Source organism: Schistocerca cancellata, chromosome 6 (genome assembly GCF_023864275.1).
Source record: "Schistocerca cancellata isolate TAMUIC-IGC-003103 chromosome 6, iqSchCanc2.1, whole genome shotgun sequence".
NCBI classification, from domain to species: Eukaryota; Metazoa; Arthropoda; class Insecta; order Orthoptera; family Acrididae; genus Schistocerca; species Schistocerca cancellata.
In genome coordinates, this window is record NC_064631.1 from 294239724 (window position 1) to 294266065 (window position 26342).

Consider the following 26342-nt stretch of genomic DNA (forward strand, 5'->3'; position numbering starts at 1 on the left):
ATAATACTAACATTCTGTGAAGTGACTTAAGGCGTCGTTAAGTACAAATGCACGTTACTTGTTCTTTTCATGACTTCAGTGTAATTGCACAAACTGGACGAAATACTGCACATATTGGAAATAATATCCCAGCGCACCGCTTGCTATGCAATTAAGTGTCTTGTGAGACTCCCATTGCCTGTCTGCTTATAGCATAAGTTAAAAACTTTCATGTCATTTTTTATCCAGCAAATGGGAATTTAGACTAACAGTTCTCTTTGAACAAAATGTATACAAATGCAGTGTCAAAGACGACATTCTACGTATAATCAGAATAATTTACTGACTAGGAATTCCTAGAGAAATACTGTATGTGTAACTGTTCGTGACCGCTGGGTCCATAACTATAATCAGTGAGAATTTTTAATACTTTGGATGGCCAGTATTTTGTATCGGATCATTGCCAATCTAACAATACTGTATTGAGCACTATAGTTGCCATTACTAAATCGTGTTGTGCTGTGCTGTGTGTATGCTCCGAAATGAACTAATGAAGCGATTCTTGGCGCGGCATTTTTCTGGCCACAGTGGGTGACAACGAGAACAGGGCAGGGCAGGATTCAAATGGGCAATTGTATGCATGTCGCCTAGGCTAAACACCAGAGATGCTATAAAGCTTATTATCCAATTGTGATGGTAGCTATTCTGTAAACAATTAGATGTCTACCATTTTCTGCTCTGATACCGATATAGAGGGTCTTTATGTTACTTAGCCCCTAGCTGCATGAGAACCCACTCTGTCCATATGTCTGCCCATGACTGCTGCCATTGCCATGAAATCTAGGCTTATGATGACATCTGATACTGGATCCACGCGTTTCTGCACTCAGCTATTTGCTATGCAATACACATCAGTATAAATAGGAAGGCAAGTTAACACCTTTCTCAGAGTGAACCCGAACTCAGTGAATGTCGTCTAACAACTTACGAAATTTTGTAGTAGTATTTTGGTTTGAGGAATCTGTCTGCTCTGGTGGATCAATGTAGAATATTTGCATTTCGATTGCTTACCCACATTTATTTTGTTTTTGTATGGCACTGAAAATATGACCAACCTCTGTCGCTGAGCTGTGGTGCTAGACTGAGGTAAGTCTAGGTAGGATAAAGTGGAGGATAAAATCTTCACTGTCAGTATTGGGCCAGTAATAGGGGGGGGGAGATTGTGGCATAACAATTGTTTATCACCAGACTTTGCACCATTGTCCTGGATTAAATTCCATACATACATCTCCACAGCCTCATGACACAAGGGCATGAGGACATGTGACGTTGTTGGGAAGTTAGATGCACTTTTGGTGTGCCAGCACCTGGTTTCTCACTCTAGATCTATCCTCCTATCACCCCCGCCCCCTCCAACGCGAAACATAACACTATCCTGTACACACATCCATTACACTCACCTAAGCTCTAGAAATACAAATGCTACACAACTCTCTCATATCCACGAGGAAATGGGGAGGGGTGGGGACAATCTTTGCAGATAAAGATCCATACTAATAGGCAGTTTTACCCACCCAATGGTAAATCCCAGACAACATTTTTACTGAAAAAACCTGCACAATAGTGCAAATGTTGTAAATATCGCCAGTATGTTTTTAAAACATACTTGTTCTACTCTCTCTCATGGTACTTACTGTCGATAGTAGTAATGTCCAGTATACTCTTCCTTCTTAAGCTTTTATTCAGTAATGTTAGTTTCTGTTGGTTTTCCCCTGCAGTGATGGCTGCACGTCAGAAGTGATACACAGCCGAATGGATAGTTTTACTGATTAAAGAGGTGGCCAATATGCAGCTCATGTACGGGTTCACTGAATGCAATGGAAGAGTGGCAAAACGGCGCTAAGCTGAGCTCTTCCCACAGTGGCGGTACTCGCGTTGCAGTATTCAGTCTTTTTCCTTCTGAACGTCATCGAATTCTTTTGTTTCGCCCGTTTTAGTGACTACATGTTACACACTTTCGATGTTTTGGAGCTACTTTCACTGATGCAAAGTTAATTGAGGGAGAGGGGTAATAAGCCGAATATATTACCACCTCAACATCAATCTGTAAAGGGCCACCAGATACAATGGGTCCCTTACACCGAAATACTCAAAGTATCCCTAAACAACTTACAAAATTGTTAGACCTCAGGTTCACCCAGTACACCAACAGTGATAAGTTAAGATTCACCTTTCTTCACATCATCGACATTTAAAACCACATCACAGAATGTTTGCCACATATCACAAAGATTTTCCTTTATTTCGTTGTTGGTCCCACTTAATGAAATAGGAAGCAGCCTAACAATCTTGTCTGTTTAACATGCATTACACTTTCGTCCCACCACTCGTTAACATGCTACATATAACTCGCTGATCGGAGCACGAAATTAAGGGAAAAAACATGCGTAAGTTTCACTGAGCTGCACGCTGAACTGAAGCTGGCAGTGTATCGTTCCTGCACCTTTAGTAACCAGTTTCGGCGGCTGCTCGTTGTCGCTAGAAGCAGGCGCCAGGGTTGAGGTGGCAGTAGCGCGGCCACATGGCCTCTGCGCGCACGCCGCGCGCCACCAGCCGCTCCCTGTGGTGCGACAGCCGCTGATAGGCGCGTCGCAGCGTCGGCTCGTCCCGCTGCGGGCTGCCCGGCGGGGGCAGGTCGGGGTGCGCGCCCGGCGGAGGGTCGCTCCACAGCCGCTCTGCCAGCGCCGCGGCGCGCGGCCACAGCCGGACGTCCAGCGTCTGGTCGTCCACCTGCCGAGAAAACGAAATGGTAAAATCAGATTCTCACTGTGTTACGTGACAGAGAGAATTGGCTATCTGGTCACGAGAGAGGGCGGCAACGAGGGTGAAGGAGGAGAAGGAGGAGGAGGAGGAGGAGGAGGAGGAGGAGGAGGCGGCGGCAAGCTATCCAAGAGGGTGAAGGAGGAGGAGGAGGAGGAGGAGGAGGAGGAGGAGGAGGCGGCAAGCTATCCAAGAGGGTGAAGGAGGAGGAGGAGGAGGAGGAGGAGGAGGAGGAGGAGGGGCAAGCTATCAGAGAGGGTGAAGGAGGAGGAGGGGCGACAAGCTATCCGAGAGGGTGAAGGAGGAGGAGGGGCGACAAGCTATCCGAGAGGGTGAAGGAGGAGGAGGGGCGACAAGCTATCCGAGAGGGTGAAGGAGGAGGAGGGGCGACAAGCTATCCGAGAGGGTGAAGGAGGAGGAGGGGCGACAAGCTATCCGAGAGGGTGAAGGAGGAGGAGGGGCGACAAGCTATCCGAGAGGGTGAAGGAGGAGGAGGGGCGACAAGCTATCCGAGAGGGTGAAGGAGGAGGAGGGGCGACAAGCTATCCGAGAGGGTGAAGGAGGAGGAGGGGCGACAAGCTATCCGAGAGGGTGAAGGAGGAGGAGGGGCGACAAGCTATCCGAGAGGGTGAAGGAGGAGGAGGGGCGACAAGCTATCCGAGAGGGTGAAGGAGGAGGAGGGGCGACAAGCTATCCGAGAGGGTGAAGGAGGAGGAGGGGCGACAAGCTATCCGAGAGGGTGAAGGAGGAGGAGGGGCGACAAGCTATCCGAGAGGGTGAAGGAGGAGGAGGGGCGACAAGCTATCCGAGAGGGTGAAGGAGGAGGAGGGGCGACAAGCTATCCGAGAGGGTGAAGGAGGAGGAGGGGCGACAAGCTATCCGAGAGGGTGAAGGAGGAGGAGGGGCGACAAGCTATCCGAGAGGGTGAAGGAGGAGGAGGGGCGACAAGCTATCCGAGAGGGTGAAGGAGGAGGAGGGGCGACAAGCTATCCGAGAGGGTGAAGGAGGAGGAGGGGCGACAAGCTATCCGAGAGGGTGAAGGAGGAGGAGGGGCGACAAGCTATCCGAGAGGGTGAAGGAGGAGGAGGGGCGACAAGCTATCCGAGAGGGTGAAGGAGGAGGAGGGGCGACAAGCTATCCGAGAGGGTGAAGGAGGAGGAGGGGCGACAAGCTATCCGAGAGGGTGAAGGAGGAGGAGGGGCGACAAGCTATCCGAGAGGGTGAAGGAGGAGGAGGGGCGACAAGCTATCCGAGAGGGTGAAGGAGGAGGAGGGGCGACAAGCTATCCGAGAGGGTGAAGGAGGAGGAGGGGCGACAAGCTATCCGAGAGGGTGAAGGAGGAGGAGGGGCGACAAGCTATCCGAGAGGGTGAAGGAGGAGGAGGGGCGACAAGCTATCCGAGAGGGTGAAGGAGGAGGAGGGGCGACAAGCTATCCGAGAGGGTGAAGGAGGAGGAGGGGTGACAAGCTATCCGAGAGGGTGAAGGAGGAGGAGGGGCGACAAGCTATCCGAGAGGGTGAAGGAGGAGGGGGGAGCAGATATCCGAGAGGGTGAAGGAGGAGGGGGGAGCAGATATCCGAGAGGGTGAAGGAGGAGGGGGGAGCAGATATCCGAGAGGGTGAAGGAGGAGGGGGGAGCAGATATCCGAGAGGGTGAAGGAGGAGGGGGGAGCAGATATCCGAGAGGGTGAAGGAGGAGGGGGGAGCAGATATCCGAGAGGGTGAAGGAGGAGGGGGGAGCAGATATCCGAGAGGGTGAAGGAGGAGGGGGGAGCAGATATCCGAGAGGGTGAAGGAGGAGGGGGGAGCAGATATCCGAGAGGGTGAAGGAGGAGGGGGGAGCAGATATCCGAGAGGGTGAAGGAGGAGGGGGGAGCAGATATCCGAGAGGGTGAAGGAGGAGGGGGGAGCAGATATCCGAGAGGGTGAAGGAGGAGGGGGGAGCAGATATCCGAGAGGGTGAAGGAGGAGGGGGAGCAGATATCCGAGAGGGTGAAGGAGGAGGGGGGAGCAGCTATCCGAGAGGGTGAAGGAGGAGGAGGAAGGGGGGAGCAAGCTATCCGAGAGGGTGAAGGAGGAGGGGGGGAGAAAGCTATCTGAGAGGGTGAAGGAGGAGGGGGGGAGCAAGCTATCCGAGAGGGTGAAGGAGGGGCCACACTATCCAAAGAGGGGAAGGCGAGCATTGTTGCTAATGTCAGTGTTACTGACCACGAGGAGCAGATAACTGTGGTAGTGCATATAGGGAATGTGTCAGTGTATAAGTGTATGTTGATAAGCGGAAGTTAACTCAATGGTTCACAAATTATGGAATGGGGCGATTTAATGATGAGTGAAGCAGAATTCAAGCAGAATAAGTAAAATTCACAATTATTTTATTGATTATATAGATAACATTTTTCGGCCAGCTGTTTGCTCAGTACTATCAATCATGGGAAAAACGCCGTATTTGCAATAAACTTCACAGACTTTATCATAAAATTAAATTCCAAGCTAGCAAAGAAACTCTGGCCAGGATTTTAATTTAAAAGGTGCGACAATGAACGAGTCATTACCTACACACGAGAGAACGTACTTGCAGAAGAAGCATATTACATTAGATTTTTTACCAACTATGAAGTATATAATTAAAGTAGCCATTTATTTATTTTAAAGACGAACACTACACTGAATAAATGTACCAAAGTGACTGTGCGCCATGAGTATTGTCAAAGGAAGTTTCACTGGTGTGACTGCAAAATTTTATTGTGAGTTCTCTATGCTTGACAGGACGACTTCGGACAACCATATAAAAATGGACAAAAACATTGAAAATACGCAGGGACGAGGATAGCCGAACTTTTGGCATTAATCACAGAACACCAGCCATCTCTTCTTTGTTCTATTGACAAAATTTGGGGAGAAAATGGTGTTCGCTTTGCTGCTGCCATCACATCTACAGCTAAATCCTCAAGAACTGTACTGAAATCCCGTGTAGATTAGGATCTGTAGTCTCAGTACGCAGGATTAACAGTGGTGAGACAGTAGGGTGCGTACAGCGTCGGACTGATACACTGTGGGCCATACTCTTAGGCTGGATGATAGTTTCATAAGACTGACTTTATTTTTGCTAGCATTTAAGTACTTTCGTGTGTATGACCGAAAATAAGTGCTAAGATCGTTGAGTAAATTAAACGTTTTTATAGCTGGGAAACTCATATGAGAAACTGTTGTTGTTGTTGTTGTTGTGGTGGTCTTCAGTCCTGAGACTGGTTTGATGCAGCTCTCCATGCTACTCTATCCTGTGCAAGCTGCTTCATCTCCCAGTACCTACTGCAACCTACATCCTTCAGAATCTGCTTAGTGTATTCATCTCTTGGTCTCCCCCTACGATTTTTACCCTCCACGCTGACCTCCAATACTAAATTGGTGATCCCTTGATGCCTCAGAACATACCCTACCAACCGATCCCTTCTTCTAGTCAAGTTGTGCCACAAACTTCTCTTCTCCCCAATCCTATTCAATACTCCATTAGTTGTGTGATCTACCCATCTAATCTTCAGTATTCTTCTGTAGCACCACATTTCGAAAGCTTCTATTCTCTTCTTGTCCAAACTATTTACCGTCCATGTTTCACTTTCATACATGGCTACACTCCATACAAATACTTTCAGAAATGACTTCCTGACACTTAAATCTTAACTCTATGTTAAATTTCTCTTCTTCAGAAACGCTTTCCTTGCGATTGCCAGTCTACATTTTATATCCTCTCTACTTCGACCATCATCCGTTATTTTGCTCCCCAAATAGCAAAACTCCTTTACTACATTAAGTGTCATTTCCTAATCTAATTCCCTCAGTATCACCCGACTTAATTCGACTACATTCCATTATCCTCGTTTTGCTTTTGTTGATGTTCATCTTATATCCTCCTTTCAATACACTGTCCATTCCGTTCAACTGCTCTTCCAAGTCCTTTGCTGTGTCTGACAGAATTACAATGTCATCGGCGAACCTCAAAGTTTTTATTTCTTCTCCAAGGATTTTAATACCTACTCCGAATTATTCTTTTGTTTCCTTTACTGCTTGCTCAATATAAAGATTTAATAGCATCGGGGAGAGGCTACAACCCTGTCTTACTCCCTTCCCAACCACTGCTTCCCTTTCATGTCCCTCGACTCTTATAACTGCCATATGGTTTCTGTACAAATTGTAAATAGCCTTTCGCTCCCTGTATTTTACCCCCGCCACCATTAGAATTTGAAAGAGTATGAGAAACCAGTACAGCAAAATGTTCGTGATATAAGTTCCTCCTTAAACTTATTGAAAACTACATGCCACTCCAGTAAGATATCTTTCATACTGCAATCATGATGAGATAACAGTTTATCGTAATTTTTCCTAGACTGATTATTATCCTATTCATTATTAATGTTAACATTTGTATACCCCTGCAGTAGATGTAGTATGAAATGCATTGTATCTCTTTTACATTACTTTGTAATTAATACAACTAATGCGATTATCAGCTGTCATCAAGTGACAGTGAAAGAAACAAAATGAAAAAGGAAAACTTGTTTGTAGAAGGATATAATGCACGGACATCAGCGTACTAACTTGCAACTTTCCACACAATACTCTCACACTATGTCACAGTCTGCGATAATTTTAACAGGTCGGAAGTAGATCCGGGTCACCGACATACCTTGGACAAAACTCCACTAGGACGAACAGAGCTGAGTGATATACCAGACATCTTAAATCACATCACCATTCATTCAGTTCATTGTCCAACTGCCATCCCCGACCGAACACCCTCCCGTTGTCTAAAGGTTTGCTAGCTTTGGAGTTCATTCCTGTACAACATGAACTGTGAAGTCCTAACAGAGTTGATATTTCCTTGTGCTGTTCATAATTTCGCAAGAATCGCTGCCGAATAACCCATTTATCAACGCAGTCAGAGCATCTACAGCGTCTATCCTGGAAGTTCTGAGACTATTTTATTCCTGGTGTACAAGGGACATCAGAGTAGGAACTACGGTGGCATTTTGAACTGACAACTGCAAACAACAGGTGTGCAGTCGACCAGTCAGTCGTGACAAGGCAGTATTAAAGAATGAAAGTACGGCCGTAGTGTGTCAACCCTGTTGTGGCAAGTCGCAATGGGGCAGTAACTCCAAGTCAAGCGTTCAAGTCAGAATGTTCTGAAGAAGAGGAAAGTGTATGCAAAGTTTGTCCCGCACACCTTTATTTCCCAACAAAAAAGACACGTGGCCGCCTGCCGCGACTTGGGGGGGGGGGGGGGGAAATCACAGGCGACGAGTCTTATCGATACGAACCCACCACAGAACGACAAAGGGTAAAAATTCAAATGGAGGATCAAACGCTTTGACGACATAACAGATATTGAGGAAAATAAGTGTGAGCTGAGCAACATCCCAAAAAGGACATTTATTTCACTTTCACATGGTTGTATGAACGTTTCATGCATGGCACTCAGGCGGCCGGGGAGGTGGGGGGGTGTCTAGAATAGAGACTATTTGGATCTCTAAGCATTTAAACCATCTTGTTGACATTTCTCTACTTTTCATTAAACCAGCCTCTGAACTTTGACTGACGGGGTGTAGTGTGTGCAATTTGCTGCTTTTTCCTTGGGGTAAATACAGGGTCTCCCAGAAAGAGGAATAAAAAACGTTTATATTTCAGTACCTATTAAAATTTGTAAGTTTCTTTGTCCAACATTGTACACAGCAGCTCAAACGTTTTGAGGCACAGTTCAATGTTAGCTCCGTTTGTAGCTCCACAGATATCGGTACGGTACTCCATTTCTTGCCACATGTTCAGAAGCAAGACAGGTGTTACAGCTTCTACTATGGCGTGGATATGTGACCTCTGATACATATGCCCTCTAACAATTGTTCCGTATACAATGCAGACCACAAACCCCCACACACTGAAATCCAGCGGTGTCAGATCGGGAGACTGAGGAGCACGAGGCAATGCGACTCCCCCCTCCCCCAGGTACCTTCCTTCCCCCCAATCAAACGCTCAGAAAACATCTCGTGGAGAAATGTGATACATCCCAATGGTAGTGTGAGTAGGGCTCCATCTTGTTGGAAAATGACTTCGTGAGGCCTCTGTGGACCCGCATAATTCGCCAACATATCGAGACAGATGTTCCCTGTCAGTGGCGCGCGTCCGCCATGCGACCCAAGGCTGTTTATGAAATGGTGCGGATCTCATCTTTGAGCGCGTTTTTATCGATTGCGTGTTTCAACAACAAAAACGTCGAGTTCTTCGTTATAAGAATTTGTTTATGTATACCTTTAGACTGGACACGGCGTACTTATAATGTATTCATTTCAGCATGGCATTCGTTTTGTCGTAATTTATACATGAAAGTGCTCAGCGTTAACGTTCTGTTCGCACGTCCCGCCACCTCTCTCGTCTGCACTGCCACTGATTTCTCTTCCTCATCGCCAGTAAATTTAATTTTTTGTTAGCAGGAAGCTTCCACTGTCTAGTAGCAACGTGGACTGTATCTGGAGCGTGCCTCTATGTAGTCATGATACGAAGTTTAGTACCCACTGAGGTCGGATATACTGTTCGCTTTGCCGAGTAATACACTACTCGATCAGAAGTATCAAGTGTATTGTGCTGCCACCTACTGCCAGATACTCCATATCACCGACGTCAGTAGTCATTAAACAGTGAAAGCAAAATGGAGCGCTCCGCGGAACTCACGGATTTCGAACGTGGTCAGGTGATGAGGTGTCATACGTCTCTACGCGAGATTTCGACACTCGAAAACATCCCTAGGTCCACTGTTTGCAATGTGATTGTGAAATGGAAACGTGAAGGGACGTGTACAGCACAAAAGCGTACAGGCCGACATCGTCTGTTGACTGACGGACAGCCGTCTGTTGAAGAGGATCGTAATGTGTAATAGGCAACTTTGATTTCTTGGTCGAGCGGCTGCTCATAATCCACATATCACACCGGTAAACGCCAAACGACGCCTTGCTTGGTTTCAGGAGCGTAAACATTGGACGAGTGAACAGTGGAAAAACGTTATGTGGAGTATTGAATCACGGTACACAATGTGGCGATCCGATGGCAGGGGGTATGCGTATGGCGAATGCCCGGTGAACATCATCTGCCAGAGCGTGTAGTGCCAAAAGTAAAATTCGGAGGTTCAACTGGCTCTGAGCACTATGGGACTCAACTGCTGAGGTCATTAGTCCCCTAGAACTTAGAACTAGTTAAACCTAACTAACCTAAGGACATCACAAACATCTATGCCCGAAGCAGGATTCGAACCTGCGACCGTAGCGGTCTTGCGGTTCCAGACTGCAGCGCCTTTAACCGCACGGCCACTTCGGCCGGCAAAATTCGGAGGATATGGTGTTATGGTGTGGTTGTGTTTTGATGGAGGGGGGCTTGCACCCGTTGTTTTGCGTGGCACTATCACAGCACAGGCCTACATTGATGTTTACGAGTAAGCACATCCTTGCTTCCCACTGTTGAAGAGCAATTCTGGGATGGTGATTGCATCTCTCAACACGATCGAGCACCTGTTCATAATGCACGGCCTGTGGCATCCCTGTAATGGACTGGCCTGCACAGAGTCCTGACCTGAATCCTACAGAACACCTTTGGGATGTTTTGAAACGCAGACTTCGTGCCAGGCCTCACCGACCGACAAAGATACCTCTCCTCAGTGCAGCACCCCGTGAAAAATGGGCTGTCATTCACAAGAAACTTTCCAGCCCCGATTGAACGTGTGCCTGCGAGAGTGAAAACTGTCATCAAGGCTAAAGGTAGGCCAATACCCTATTGAATTCCAGCATTACCGATGGAGGGCGCCACGAAGTCATTTTCAGCTAGGTGTCCGGATACTTTTGCTCACATAGTGTACGTGAGCAGGACGGGACGGCATGGCACCGCACCGTCAAATGACAACTCCGCGACGGTTGTTGACTGGCTACAATTTCGCGAGCATCAAACGGTCCCACGAGCCTGTTTATCATTTAGCCGTTTCAGCCGAGAACAAGAGGAACAGCATGTAATGATTTTTATTGGCCATTTCTGGCTCCCGATAAAAGCGGTTCTGCAAAATGCCGCTTCTTGTCAGGACTTTAGAAAGCTTTTTTCCAGTGATTGGAAAACATCGGCTATCATGGGAAAATTATTCGCCTTTGAAAGCAGCGTATTATGGCCAGACCATTAACGATTTAGGCTGAAGAGAGCCTCCAGGCCCTGGGTGGCAGACGTTCGCTGTGGCGTCCCCAATAGTGAGCCGAGTGCACAGAAGCAGCGGAGGACTTGTTACGAGCACACTACGTCGTTTTGTGGAAACCGCCAAGGCGCGTGTCATCTGCCATCAGGGTGGAAAACACAACTAGACAGGTTTGTTTAGTTCTGTCGGCTGACCTTTTCGGACCAGAGGCAGGCCTCTCCGCCCAGCAGCCTGGAGCGCGCGCCCGACGGGAAGGCGGCCCAGGGCCGGTGCGAGTAGACGGTCTGCCACGTGGCGACGGGCCCGCAGGGTCCGGGGCCCCCGCTGCGGAAGTCGCCCCAGCCGCAGTCCAGGTACCACGCGTCCACGTGCGACACCACGGCGCGGAAGCCCGCCAGCAGCACGGGCAGCGTCTCGTTCCACTTGCTGCCGCCCCACACCTGTTCACAACAAAATACACCACCATCAAGCGCTGCAACACCAGCTGTACGACTCACAGTAAGTCTACCACTAAACTGATGAGCGAGCAGTGCTCTTCCGGTGGGGGGGGGGGGGGATAAGGGGTAAGTGGAGTGGAGTGGAGTGGAGTGGAGTGGAGTGGAGTGGCTTTCCCCGGAAGAGCCCTACTACTGCTCTACTGCGTGCCACAGCGTGCCAAACTGCTCGCGAACACAATGTGCGCGGCCGAAAATCTACCTGTCTCTGCTTTGCTCGGTCGTCAAACACACACACACACACACACACACACACACACACACACACACACACCAGAGACGTTCGGCCGCCAGGTTGAAAGTCTTATTTCAGGTATCGCCACATTCACGTTGGGCGACTTGAGTGTCGGTGGTGATGAGATGACGATAACACAACACAGCCCACGAGCGGAGAAAATCTCCAACCCTGCCGGGAGTCGTACCCAGTCCCGCTGCATGGTAGGCAAACTCGTAACCATTCAGCTGAACAGGCGGACAGTCCTCCTCGCAAGTACTCGCTACTACGAGACTTTTCATTTAGCACTGCGGTGAGGCGTTTATCGGTCGAGAAGAGAGAGTTCTGTTCAGCAGAGTGTGTCAGCGCTGTTACCCTTCGCTATTTCTTCGCAGGTCCACTGGCTGTTTGCACACAAAGAGGCAATCCAGCGAACTATCGCACAGACCTTTAAAAATGAATGCAAGGAACAGAAGAGATGACTATTCTCAATCTCTATTATGCAGTCGCATAATCCACAGATATAACAAATTTCATACGGAATAGCATTTTCAACGCCATACAAAAAAAAAGAGGGTTTAGTTCACGACGGAAGTAGAAAATTACAACGTCTGAGAGACAACATTCATTCTTTTGTACATTGCATTCTGCACTACATTTGCAGGCGTGGAGTACGTGTTGGTACGAGTAGCAACTGTGGAGAAGTCGCATGTATTATTCCACAGTCAGTTGCAACAGTTTCGGTACGGAGAGACATTACTGCGAAGTACGTTTGTTAACAGTCACGCCTGGAACGATTCCTGTGTTTTGCAGCTTGCTATTGTTCAATTTATTAAGGGAAATGGAGAATATAAATAAAAATTAGAAAATGGAGAATGGGTTGAAGACCTCGTATTTTAAGTCTACTTTACTTCATATCGCCCACAGTGAGACACTGCGAGGCTGCATTTAAAAAGAAAATGGCATTCGGGGTTAAATTCAGACAAAGACAGTGCATTCCCTCACGCAGAAGTACCATTTCCACGCTGCTCTTTGAACACTCCTCGTATAGTAAGATTTGTTGAGTTTCTTCGCAGCCCATCAAAAATCTTTCACCACCTAGAGGAAACAACGAAGGAATTAGTTATTAATTCTAAAGAATAATTGCACTGTACTGTGTTGGATGATGATGATGATGACGACGACGACGACGACGATTATGATGATGGTTCTGTTGGGCGCTCAACTACGCGCGGTCATCAGCGCCCATTCAAAGTCCCAATTTTCACACAGTCGAATTTTTTCAGTGTCCCATCTAGCCTCTGTCACGAATGATAAAGGATGAGGACAACACAGACACCCAGACCCCGGGCAGAGAAAATCCCCGACCCGGCCGGGAATCTAAACTGGGATCCCGTGATCCAGAGGCAGCAACGCTAGCCACTAGACCATACTGCGTTGGAAATCATATCTGAACACACTCATCCGTTGAGGAGTGTATAGTAGATGAGCATGTATTCAGGTAACGCATTCTTGCTCTATATTTGTATTAGATATCAGATTTCTGATCGGTGACGTCCGTTCTTACGTTAATGTAATTTACTGTCTAATGTTTTATTTCATTAGGCAGTCGCCCCTGTGTTCTGTACAGTGTTAATTCATTCCTCTAAAAATAACCAGTGGCCGGAAGTATCTGCACACAGCTTCGGCACCGATTTAAAGCGGGCGCCCCGGAAGGACCGGGACAACGTTGTTGAGCCGCCTTCAGGAGCACCTTGTTGCGTAGCTGGGTAGGCGGCGTGGGGACTTGCAGCTCGCTCATGATTTTTGATTTTATATACAGACTACATTGGGAGTTCTAAGCAGTTCCTGAGTTATTAACTTTGAACATGGGAGGGGGGGGGAGGGGGGGAGGGGGGAACGTACTTACTGCATTATAGTAAGCTCTACAAGCACTTTTTAAAAAGAACTACATGAACTGACGCAATCAGTCAGTCTAGTCGCCTTTTCCGGCGCAGACAATATAAACTGGACTATACAAATTAGAATAAGAGCTTAGTGTGGGGTGGTGAGTGAGTGCACAATACTGGCACAACTTTATAGAAGAATGGCAAAACTGACAGGAGCCGAAATCGGCGAAGATCAGTTAGGATTCCAGAGAAATGTTAGAACAAGCGAGGCAGTCTTAGGATTTGAGGAAAGGCAAACCTATGTTTATAGCACGGGAGTAGAGCTTCGAGAAATATTTTGACAATGTTGACTGGAATACTCCCTTTGAAGTTCTGAAGGTAGCAGGGGAAAATACATGGATCGAAAGGCTATATACAACTTGCAAAGACTGCAGTTATATGAGTAAAGAGCCACGAAAGGGAAGCAGGGTTGAGAAGGGAGCGAGACAGTGTTGTTGTCTATCCCCGATGTTATTCAATCTGTATATTGATCAAGTAGTAAGGCAAACAAAAGATAAGGAATTTAAATCCAGGGAAAAGAAAAACCTTGAGGTTTGCTGATAACATTGTAATCCTGTCAGAGACAGCAGAGAATTTGGAAGCGCAGTTGAACGGAATAGACAGTGAACTGAAAGGAGGGTCTAAGATGAAAATCAACAAAAGCAGAACAAGGATAATGGAATATAGTCTAGTTGTATCAGGCGATGCTGAAGGAATTAGATTAGGAAATGAGACATTAAAGCTCTTTACACTCATGAAGTAGTAAGTGGTATCGTCAGGGGATGTCAAATCGATTCCATATTTTTAGATTTCCAGAAGGCTTTCGACAGCGTTGTTAACAAGCGTCTTCTAACCTAACTGTGTGCCTACAGAGTAACGCCTCAGTTGTGCGACTGGATTCGTGATTTCCTGTCAGAAAGGTCACAGTTCGTAGTAATAGACAAAGTCAGCGAGTAAAACAGAAGTAATATCCGGCGTTCCCCAAGGAAGTGTTATAGGCCCTCTATTGTTCCTGATCTACATTAACGACATAGAAGGCAATCTGAGCAGCTCTCTTAGATCGTTTGCAGATGATGCTGTCATTTACCGGCTTGTAAAGTCATAAGATGCTCAAAACGTCTTGCAAAATTATTTAGATAAGATACCTGTATGGTGTGAAAAGTGGCAACTGACTCTGAATAAGAAAAGTGTGAAGTTATTCACATGAGTACTAAAATAAATCGTACTAAAATAAATGAGATAAATTTCAATTACGCGATAAGTAACAAATCTGAAGGCTGTAAATTCAACGAAATACTTAGGGATTACAATTACAAATATCCTAAATTGGAACGATCACAGATAATATTGTGGGTAGAGCAAACCCAAGACAGATTCATTGGCAGAACACTTACAAGGTGCAACAGCTCTACTGAAGAGAGTGCTTACAACACGCTTGTCTGCCCTTCTGGAGTGTTGCTGTGCGGTGTGGGATCCGCATCAGGTAGGACTGACAGATGACATCGAAAAAGTACAAAGAAGGACAGTTTGTTTTGTATTATCGCGAACTAGGGGGGATAGTGTCACAGACATGATACGTGGATTGGAGTGGCAATCATTAAAACAAAGGAGTTTTTCGTTGCGACGGGATCTTCTCATGAAATTTCAATCGTCAGTTTTCTCCTCAGATTGCGAAAACATTCCCTTGGCACCCATCTACATAGGGAGAAATGATCATCAGGATAAAAAAAGATAAGTCAGGGCTCGTACAGAAAAATTTAAGTGCTCGTTTTTCCCGCGTGCCGTTCGAGAGTGGAACGGTAGAGAGACAGCTTGAAGGTGGTTCATTGAACCCTGTGCCAGGCACTTTATTGTGAATAGCAGAGTAATCACGTAGATGTAGAAATGAATTTTGCTATTTCGGCAGCAGAATAATTGATGATGGCCAAAGAAGAGACGATATAAAATGTAGACTGGCAATGGGAAGAAATGCGTTTCTGAAGAGAAATTCGTTAACATCGAATGTTGACTTAAGTGCAAAGACGTTTTTTCTGAAAGTATTTTTATGGAATGTAGCCATGTAGGGAAGTGAAAAATGAAAGAAACAATTCAAGAAAGAAGAGACTAGAAGTTTGTGAAATGTGGTGCTACAGAACGCTGAAGACTGGACCGATAGACGACGTAACTAATACGAGGTACTGAATAGAAATGGAAAATTTTTTCTTGGCCCAACCTGATTAGAAGAATAGATCGGTTGACAGTACACACTCAGAGCCATCAAAGATAACCAATTTAACACTGGAGGGAAGTGCACCGAACACTCAACGATGGGCCTCCTCAGCTGAAGATCCAGTCATGTACTAATGTTAACACCACAACATCGGAAACTACGACCGAAATGGGCACTTTAACATCGGCAGTCGGCGTTGGAGCAGTGGCAGGACGTTGCACGGTCTGACGAATCTCGATACCTTTCACAGGAGTAGTGTGGAGAGCTGCATGAAACCACAATAACAGTGAGCGCCCACCTGTACGACGTGCGTGCTGGGGTCGAAGTAGCGGCGCAGGTTGTGCGGCGCGGTGAGCTCGCTGCTCCACACGAGGACTGCGGTGGGGGGGTTCCCCTGCGAGGCGGCCACCAGCTCGCGGTGCGCGCGCCGCATGAAGCCGCCCCACAGAGACCACAGCCGCTCGCCGCGCACGCCGCCCCAGCACTCTGCGCTCACCTGCGACACAACACGCTCCGCTGTACCACACTGACACTGTGCTGGCCAGTAGTTAACCTGGAACATACAACTCTATACACATCACTAGACCACGGACTTTTAGGTCGTAAAAAGTGTGTTTTAGGCACCTAAAATAGGCTCCTTTAGTAGTTCATTTAGGCTATATAAAACCTAAAATAGCCTCTAATAAAAATGATGCAGAGAAAATAAAAATAAATTAAAATACACAGTGTTGACAGTATGAAATAATTTTCCCATCTGTTGTATAATGCGGAATATCTTGCAGCCACTGCCTTATTTGAGTAGAATTTGAACTAGCTGTTTTCGGCTTGGCGCAATATTCTCACACCGAAACTAGAATTTATTTTGCACTTAGAACGTCAGTAACACTTAACACGTCGGTCGCTACACAGTGTACTGATTTGTTATCGCTGGGAAAAAGTGAACGATGACTTTTTTATACTGCGGTGCATGGGAGCGGTAGGGTATGTACCGTACTCGTTGCTGGACATATGGCACCTGACAGATGGCCGCCCCTTCTGAACAAGCGAATGGAATCTACCGGTGCTTCAGATGAAAACATCTCACTACTGGCAAATTATTTTTCGAACCGGAAAATTCACGTATAATACCTTTCAAGAAACAGTTTGATAGGACTGCCTGTAGACAGCAGCGAGAAAATGCGCGAAGGGCAGTAATTTAGCTGTAGAGGGCGTCTACGATTAACATTGTGATTTTTTAATCCGTGTTCAACATAAGGCCTATGAAACCGTTTCTTTGCGAAAATACACAGCTAGCCAGAATCCTACAAACGAAATATTTTAAAATACAACATTTAGTACTCCCACGTTCGATTCTAATGTGTAACTCAAATCTTTGACCGGTTCCCATTCGCTCACCGAAGTTAAGCACTGTCGCGCTCGGCGCGTACTTGGATGGATGACCATTCAACCCTGCCGAGTGCTGTTGGTAGTAAGGCAAGCAAAGGAATTGTAAACAGTCTCTAACGGCCTTCGCCTTCGACGAGACGTAAAGACCCAAGTTTACTTCCTTTTTCTAATCTTTGAAAACACAAAAACTATGTCAGATTAACGAAATAGGTACTTTTTAGGATTTTGATGCCGAAATAGGCAAAATTAGGCGTCAACGTCGAAACACGCAATTTTATATCCTATAGAAGTAACGGTATACAGTTTAGTTAGTCATGAAACGCATAAGTACCAACTTATGTGCAAACTGGAGCTTAGGAAAAAAATAGGTTTTAACCTAAAGATCCGTGATAACTTTTTTACATACGAATAATAAAACACCTATAAAGAGTATTTGGTATTAACAGGGATAGCGATATAAAAAATAAAAAACCGAAGTGTTAGACAAAAATGAAGCATGAGCGCATATCAACTAGCTGCACACTGCGCAGAAAATATTTTTTTCTATCTGTCATATGGTGTGGAAAACTTGGAGCCACTGTCTATGATGAAATAGGCACTTTTTAGGACATTAAAGCCGAAATAGGCAAAAATAGGCACTAACGTCGAAATAGGCTTTTTTTAGGTCCTATAGAATTGACGCTATTAAGTGTATATAGTCATGAAACGCATAAGTACAAATTTTTTATGCAAATAGGAACTCGGGAACAAAATAGGTTTTTACCTAGAATCCGCGGTCTACACATCACAGCCTGGCTAAATGATGAAGACTGGATTGTGGGGCGCTCAACTGCGCGGTTATCAGCGCCCGTACAAATTCCCAACCGTTTCTCAGTCCAGTCTTGCCACAGACATGAATGATGATGAAATGATGAGGACAAAACAAACACCCAGTCATCTCGAGGCAGGTGAAAATCCCTGACCCCGCCGGGAATCGAACCCGGGACCCCGTGCTCGGAAAGCGAGAACGCGACCGCGAGGCCACGAGTTGCGGACAGCCTGGCTAAAGGGTGCAGCTTACTGGCACCCATAGCCAAGCCACGTATCTCCATTTGAACTCTAAGGATAAGAAGCATTGTGACATGACGTTAATAAGACCCTGGACAACCCGGAGGAGGAGATTAGTGTTTAACGTCACGTCGACATCTAGGTCTTTAAAGACTGAGCACGAACCTGCTTAGCGAAGAACGGAGAAGGAAAGCGGCCGTACCCTGTCGAAGGAACAATTCCGGCATTTACCTTGAGTGATTTCCCCAAATCACGAAAAACCTAAATATGGATGGCCGGACGCGGGTTTGAACCGTCGTCCTCCCGAATACGTGTCCAGTATGCTAACAATAGCGCACCCTCCCTCGTTGGACATCCTGGAGCTTCCTATTTGTCACGATGTCCCAAGTGCTCCTGCGAGGAGAGCTTCTGTAGAGTTTGGAAGTGGCAGAAGTAAAGCTTTGAGGACGGGGCGTGAGTCGTGCTTTGGTAGCTCAGTTTACGCCGGCACGGTAGCTCAGCTTGTTCGGTCAGAGGGTTAGGTGCCCTCTGTAATAAAAAAAACCGAGTTAATCGATCAACAACGAACTGAAACGGGTGTCTTGCGACGTCCGCACCGAGGAGATATAACGAACGAAAACTAACAAAAATGAGATTAAAAAAGATGGTAGAGGACTTGCCCGCAAAAATGCAAAGGTCCAGAGTTCGAGGCTCTGGCATACAGTTTTAATCTGCCAGGAAGTTTCATATCAGCGCACACTCCACTGCAGAGTGAAAATATTCTGGAACCAATCCGAATTAATTATGAATACGACTAGCTGAAAAAAGACGTTTATCTGCTAAAATGTATGCACGAGAAAATACTATTAGCTTTTCAATCCTGTCGAAAATTGAACTTAAGTTTGTTTTGACCGAAAACAAATTTTCTACAAGACAGCGTAACAGTTTCTGAAGGAAACGCAGTAAAACATTTTCTTTTGGTTAGAAATAAGGTGATTTTTCCTGTCAGTTATTTTTGTAGCAGTTTTCGGGTTATTTTAATTTTCTGCGTGGCCATCAATAAAGCTTTAAATGCTCAAATCGATAGTGTATCATTTTGTACAGGGCTGGGGACAATACTGGTTTGTTACATGAAGTGTTTTCAACGTCCAAAGATTTTTCAATGATTAAGCCACTGGTGACTAAAATCCGTAACGCATAAACAATAAAACGCAATAAACTGTCAAACTATTTTTTTAAATTAACAGGGTGTTTCAGAAAGAATATATGTATTACAATATCTTATGTTGTCAAAACTACCTATCGCTGCGCCACCGCTCGGTTGCTGGAGAAACAAGTACATTGTGTAATTTATATTCATTGCCGCTAGATCTCTGTTGCCTTCTGAGACGCGACAAGGTAGCAGTAGGCAAAACGCAACAGGGAATAGTAGTAGTAGTAGTAGAAGGGTTGTGTGGGCGCACGACAGCAAGGTCTTCAGCGCCCGTTCAGTATCATAGTGAGACGGGTGTCAAGAAAAAAACTCAGAACATTTACATATAACGGAACAGAAAACACGGGGAACAATCATTGAAAAACATGTGCTCACCCACACCGAAGCGTGGGATGAAGCAGGGCGTCAACAGTAAAACATGAACAACACGGGAAGAAAAAGGTAGAGGGTGCTAAAAAATGTAGCAGATGGAAGTGGCTGGCTGACCGCAAGGAAAAAAGGGAGGAGTCAGCCACTCTGCAATACACTAAAACCTCCAGCCTAAAAGTTTAGGCCAGAGTCCAGACGCATCACAAAACTTAGAAACCCTAGACACACACGTCTCATCGTTAGCTAAAACATAGGGCAGATCCCCATCAACTTGTGCTTCTGCCCTTGCATCACGGTATAAAATGCAGTCTGTTAAAATGTGCCGGACAGAGATGTGCACACCACAAGCATCACAAAACGGAGGATCCTCCCGCCGTAATAAATAGCTATGTGTCAGAGGACAGTGCCCGATCCGAAGACGTGTGAGCGCCACCTCTTCCCGCCTGAGCAGCCGGCAGGAGGAACGCCACGGCCGAGTGGTTGACTTTACCAACCGCAGTTTATTGACCGTCACCGCCAGCCATTCGTCCTCCCACAACTCCATGCACTTCCTGTGGAGTGCAGCGATGACTGACTGCAAGGGGATGGGACACTGGACCACATCCTGCTCTCTGCAGGCCTCCTTGGCAGCCCGATCAGCCTGTTCATTGCCCCATATGCCGACATGACCAGGCACCCAGCAGAAGGATACCTCTTTACCCCGCCGTTGGAGCAAGTACAGTTGGTCATGTATCAGCTGGACCATCTCTTCAGTCGGGTACAGGTTCTGCAGCGACTGTAAGGCACTAAGAGAATCGGAGCAGAGAAGAAATCGATCGCCCCGAACACGATGCATCTGCTCCAGTGCCGTCAGGATCGCGTGGAGCTCCGCTGCGAAAACGGTATATTCAGCAGGGAGGCGAATCCGGGTAACATGATCAGGGAACACTACAGAACAGCCAAGGAAAGTCTCCTGTTTGGAGCCATCAGTATAAACGACAGTGAAACCGTGATGCACATCTAAAATGTTAAAAAACAGAGATTGGAACGTAAAATTTGGTGTGCCAGCTTTCTTAAAATTAGTCAAATCTAAAATAAGTTTGGGTCTCCGGAGGAGCCAAGGTGGAGATCTGCTCCAACCGCGACGTAAAACATGAAGACCAGCCATAGACATCGCACCGAGGCAATCCTGTGTGCGAATCCCATAGGGCTGTGTCGCACGTTGCCGGGAATGACAATATTAATGTGGTAATAGTAAACTGCAGGAGCGTCTATAGAAAAGTCCCAGAACTGCTCTCATTAATAAACGGTCACAATACCCACATAGTACTAGGGACAGAAAGTTGGCTGAAACCAGATGTAAACAATAATGAAATTCAAAACTCAGATTGGAATGTATGCCGCAGAGACGGGATGGACAGTGAAAGAAGGTGGGGGGGGGGGGGGGCGTTTTTATAGCGATAAAGAGTGCAATACTATCTAAGGAAATTGACGGAGATCCGAAATGTGAAATAATTTGGGTGAAGGTCACGGTTAAAGCAGGCTCAAACATGGTAACTGGATGTCTCTATAGCCCCCCTGGCTCAGAAGCTGTTGTGGCAGAACACCTGAAGGAAAATTTGGAAAATATTTCGGGTAGATTTCCCGACCATGTTATACTTCTCGGTGGAGATTTTAATTTACCAGATATAGACTGGGAGACTCTAGCGTCTATAACGTGTGGCAGAAACAAAGAATCCAGTGAAATTTTTTAAGTGCATTATCTGAAAACTACCTTAAATAGTTAAACAGGCAACCGATTCGTGGCGATAACATATGAGACCTTCTGGTGACAAACAGACCCGAACTATTTGAAACAGTTAACGCAGAACAGGAATCAGCGATCATAAAGCGGTTACCGTATCGATGATTTCAGCCGTAAATAGAAATATTAAAAAAGGTGGGAAGATTTTTCTGTTTAGCAAAAGTGACAAAAAGCAGATTTCATGGTACTTGACGGCTCAACACAAGTTTTGTTTTAAGTACAGATAGTGTTGAGGATCAGTGGACAAAGTTCAAAACCATCGTACAATATGCATTAGATGAGTATGTGCCAAGCAAGATCGTAAGAGATGGAAAAGAGCCACCGTGGTACAACAACCGAGTTACAAAACTGCTGCGGAAGCAAAGAGAGCTTCACAGCAAAACATTGCCAAAGCCTTGCAGACAAAAATTACGCGAAGCGAAATGTAGTGTGAGGAGGGCTATGCGAGAGGCGTTCAATGAATTCGAAAGTAAAGTTCTACATACTGACTTGGGAGAAATTCAAAGAAATTTTAGTCTTATGTCAAAGCGGTATGTGGATCAAAACAACATGTCCAGACACACTGACCAAAATGGTACTGAACAGAGGATGACAGACTAAAGGCCGAAATACTAAATGTCTTTACAGAGCTGTTTCACAGACGAAGACTGCACTGTAGGTAGTTCCTTCTCTAGATTGTCGCACAGATGACAAAATGGTAGATATCGAAATAGACGACAGAGGGATAGAAGAACAACTAAAATCGCTCAAAAGAGGAGAGGCTGCTGGACCTGATTGGATACCAGTTCGATTTTACACAGAGTACGCGAAGGAACTTGCTCCCCTTCTTGCAGCGGTGTACCGCAGGTCTCTGGAAGAGCGTAGCGTTCCCAAGGATTGGGAAAGGGCACAGGTCATACCCGTTTTCAAGAAGGGACGTCGAACAGACGTGCAGAACTATAGACCTAAATCTCTAACGTCGATCAGTTGTAGAATTTTGGAACACGTATTGTGTTCGAGTATAATGACTTTTCTGGACGCTAGAAATCTACTCTGTAAAATCAGCATGGGTTTCAAAAAAGACGATCGTGTGAAACCCAGCTCGCGCTATTCGTCCACGAGGCTCAGAGGGCCATAGACACGGGTTCACAGGTAGATGCCGTGTTTCTTGACTTACGCAAGGGGGTTTGATACAGTTCGCCACAGTCGTTTAATGAACAAAGTAAGAGCATATGGAATATCAGACTAATTGTGTGATTGGATTGAAGAGTTCCTAGATAACAGAACGCAGCATGTCATTCTCAATGGAGAGAAGTCTTCCGAAGTAACAGTGATTTCAGGTGTGCCGCAGGGGAGTCTTAGGTCCGTTGCTATTCACAGTATATATAAATGAACTTGTGGATAACATCGGGAGTTCACTGAGGCTTTTTGCGGATGATGCTGTAGTATATCGAGAGGAGGTAACAATGGAAAATTGTACTGAAATGTAGGAGGATCTGCAACGAATTGACGCAAGGTGCAGGGAATGGCAATTTAATCTCAACGTAGGTAAGTGTAATGGGTTTCGAAAACATAGAAAGATCCTTTATCATTTAGCTACAATATAGCAGGTCAGCAACTGGAAGCAGTTAATTCAATAAAGTATCTGGGAGTAGGCATTAGGAGTGATCTAAAATCGAACGATTGTATAAAATTAATCGTCGGTAAAGCAGATGCCAGACAGATTCATTGGAATAATCTTAAGGAAATGCCGTCCGAAAACAAAGGAAGTAGGTTACTGTACGCTTGTTAGCCCTCTACTTGAATGCTGCTCACCGGTGTGGGATCCGTACCAGATAGGGTTGATAGAAGAGATAGAGAAGATCCAGCGGAGAGCAGCGCGCTTCGTTACAGGATCATTTAGTAATCGCAAAAGTGTTACGGAGATGATAAACTCTAGTGGAAGACTCTGCAAGAGAGACGCTCAGTAGTTCGGTACGGGCTTTTGTTGAAGTTTCGAGAACATACCTTCACCGAGGAGTCAAGCAGTATGGTACACACTCCTACGTATATCTCGCGAAGAGACCATGAGGATAAAATAAGAGAGATTAGAGCCCACACAGAGGCATACCGACAATCTTTCTTTCCACGAACAATACGAGACTGGAATAGAAGGGAGAACCGATAGAGGTACTCTAGGTACCCTCCGCCACACACAGTCAGGTAGCTTGCGGAGTATGTATGTAGATGTAGACATCTCAGCTCAAGCGATTCGCATAAAACCGGACTTCACATGCTCTTTATGTGCAACTCTAGACCGTTCTATTGTGGCAACGGACAAACCCTTTCACAAAGCAACAGGACAACCACGAACTACATGCATTTGTCTACTGTCTTACAAATTTTGAATCTATTCGCAGAAGTCTGAAACATGGAACTGGGGCGCTTCAAATACCTTCCAGAAAAATTTTTACACGTAAAATCTAAGCAGTATTTTTTCAGACGTGACACTTATTTTAAACTAAGGTCCAGTACACCGGTGGACCAAATCTGAACCATCAGTCTCATTCCTTCCGGAGTTAGGTAAGTAACTCTTCTTGCACATAACATCCGAACGGTGCACATACAAATGGTGTCATTATCTGAGCGTTAATTTTAGCCCAATTAAAATCTTTTGCAAAAGGAATTAATCGATATGCACAATTTGCGTGGGCACCAGCTCCGGTACGTCTACCAAACCTTGCTTGACATACCGTAATATAGCTACAGTAAAACATATGTTCGAATGGCTCCACAAACTTCCGCTGATCAGGGCTAGACCAGAACTTTTTCTCCCATGTTTCTAGCTCAAACAGGAACCGACCCCCCCCCCCCCCCCAAACCGCGATACTGCACGCGCGAGCACCCCACCCCCCAGTATAAAAATCGACCTAAACATCCAGGCTTCAATCCGCCTCTAGTTACGTAGGAGACAGTGATAAAATCCACCTACCTTAAAGATTATGCACTGACTTCCCTTTTCAGATGGAGAATTGCCCAACCAAGCTTGTATTTAATCCAAAACATCCTGAACCATGTAACACATCGTGTACAACATATCCAGGAAATGCAAAGGATTTCTTAACATTCTCTCCAGATGCTGATGACTGAGCTGTAATCAGTACTGGTCAAAACTAGAAAAAAGGCTTACAAACATGACAGGAAATAAAAGCTATCTCAGCTATGGGTCTTGCTGTCGTACGATACCCATCCGTCTTGACACTACAGATGATGGTTTATACGGTTACTACTAATTCTTATGCATCCTTTGGCCCCCACTCTGAATCACCAGCTCGAGCCAATACACTTTCTACGTCTGATTTCATCACACGCATCTAAGATACACACTCATTTAACGTGTGCACGTTGCCAATGTGTATGCTACATGCCATCGCCTTTAAATGTCCCGACAGCCAGAAGTCTGAGATTAAGGCCACCTGAAAAAGGAGGCCACGCTGCTAGACCACATCGACTAATTCATCTGTCAATAAACGTTTGTTAGAGTGCTACCGCACGAGGGGGTAGGAAATGGGTGGTACCCTGTCGGTCATAAATCACTTCCTTTGTCCTCCACTAAGAGCAGCTTTCCCCAATACTGCGGGTATTTGTCGCACAGAACTTTGTGATGAACAGCGTCTTATGTCTGGTAATGAGGATTGTACTGTGAGTATCAATCGTTGCTATCACTGCTATTAAAGCAAAATTGAAGCCTTGTTTCGACGACCTCTAGGAGTTTGCACCTACCAAGATGTGGTTACTGTCTTAATGTATCAGCCCAGATCTCTGCACGAATCTCCCTGCGTTTAGGACTTGTTACGCTGAGCATGGTAAGTGACAGTTAATACAGTTAATACAGTTAATACAGTTAATACAGTTAATACAGTTAATACAGTTAATACAGTTAATACAGTTAATACAGTTAATACAGTTAATACAGTTAATACAGTTAATACAGTTAATACAGTTAATACAGTTAATACAGTTAATACAGTTAATACAGTTAATACAGTTAATACAGTTAATACAGTTAATACAGTTAATACAGTTAATACAGTTAATACAGTTAATACAGTTAATACAGTTAATACAGTTAATACAGTTAATACAGTTAATACAGTTAATACAGTTAGCTACATAAAGCAGAATTCTATGTTTGCTGTTTCTCGCCTGGAATATTAAGATCCATTTCACTGTATTTTTTCACATTCCAAGTAAAAACTAATCTAGATCTGGTGTCAGCACGAACTCTAATCATCATCTTGGTAACAGCTAATGTAGGTGAGACATTTGCAAGTGCTATCTCTAACAGACTCATGGAGGACCTAGTACAGAGAGAAAACAACCAATAAGAAGCAAGCAACGAACGTCAACATGGGGGAGCCTACTCTACTTATACTGACCGCTCTCCATACAAGTAAAATACACCATGTCTGATCAAGTATTTGTTTCCAGTATTATGTTTATACACTTTTTTCTAGTTTTGGCCAGTACTATTCCCTGTAAGTACATGCAACGTTCTTTAAAGACCCCGTATACACGGAAGGGCACGTAAGTTATTCACCTCAAATTACATTTGACTTAAAAGAAAATATTCGCACATTTATAAGAATAGTGACCACTGGTAATGAACAAGCCACATTCGTAGCCACTAAATGGATAGATATGAAACAAATTCACTGGTGACTCTTTCATAGATCTGATAAGTTACGG

At 45.5% G+C, this 26342-nt stretch overlaps 1 protein-coding gene across 1 annotated transcript in view; it reads right to left on the reverse strand.

Moving 5' to 3' along the window:
• Nucleotides 1–2401: 2401 nt before the first annotated feature.
• Nucleotides 2402–26342, reverse strand: part of LOC126088297 (probable beta-hexosaminidase fdl) — an 819052-nt gene continuing 795111 nt past the window's right edge. Inside the window, exons 9-11 of the mRNA XM_049906427.1 lie at nt 16157–16354; nt 11208–11453; nt 2402–2769 (exon numbers count right to left, since the gene is read on the reverse strand). Coding sequence (XP_049762384.1) covers nt 2518–2769; nt 11208–11453; nt 16157–16354 — 696 coding nt within the window. The 3' untranslated portion in view covers nt 2402–2517. The remainder of the gene's footprint in view (nt 2770–11207; nt 11454–16156; nt 16355–26342) is intronic.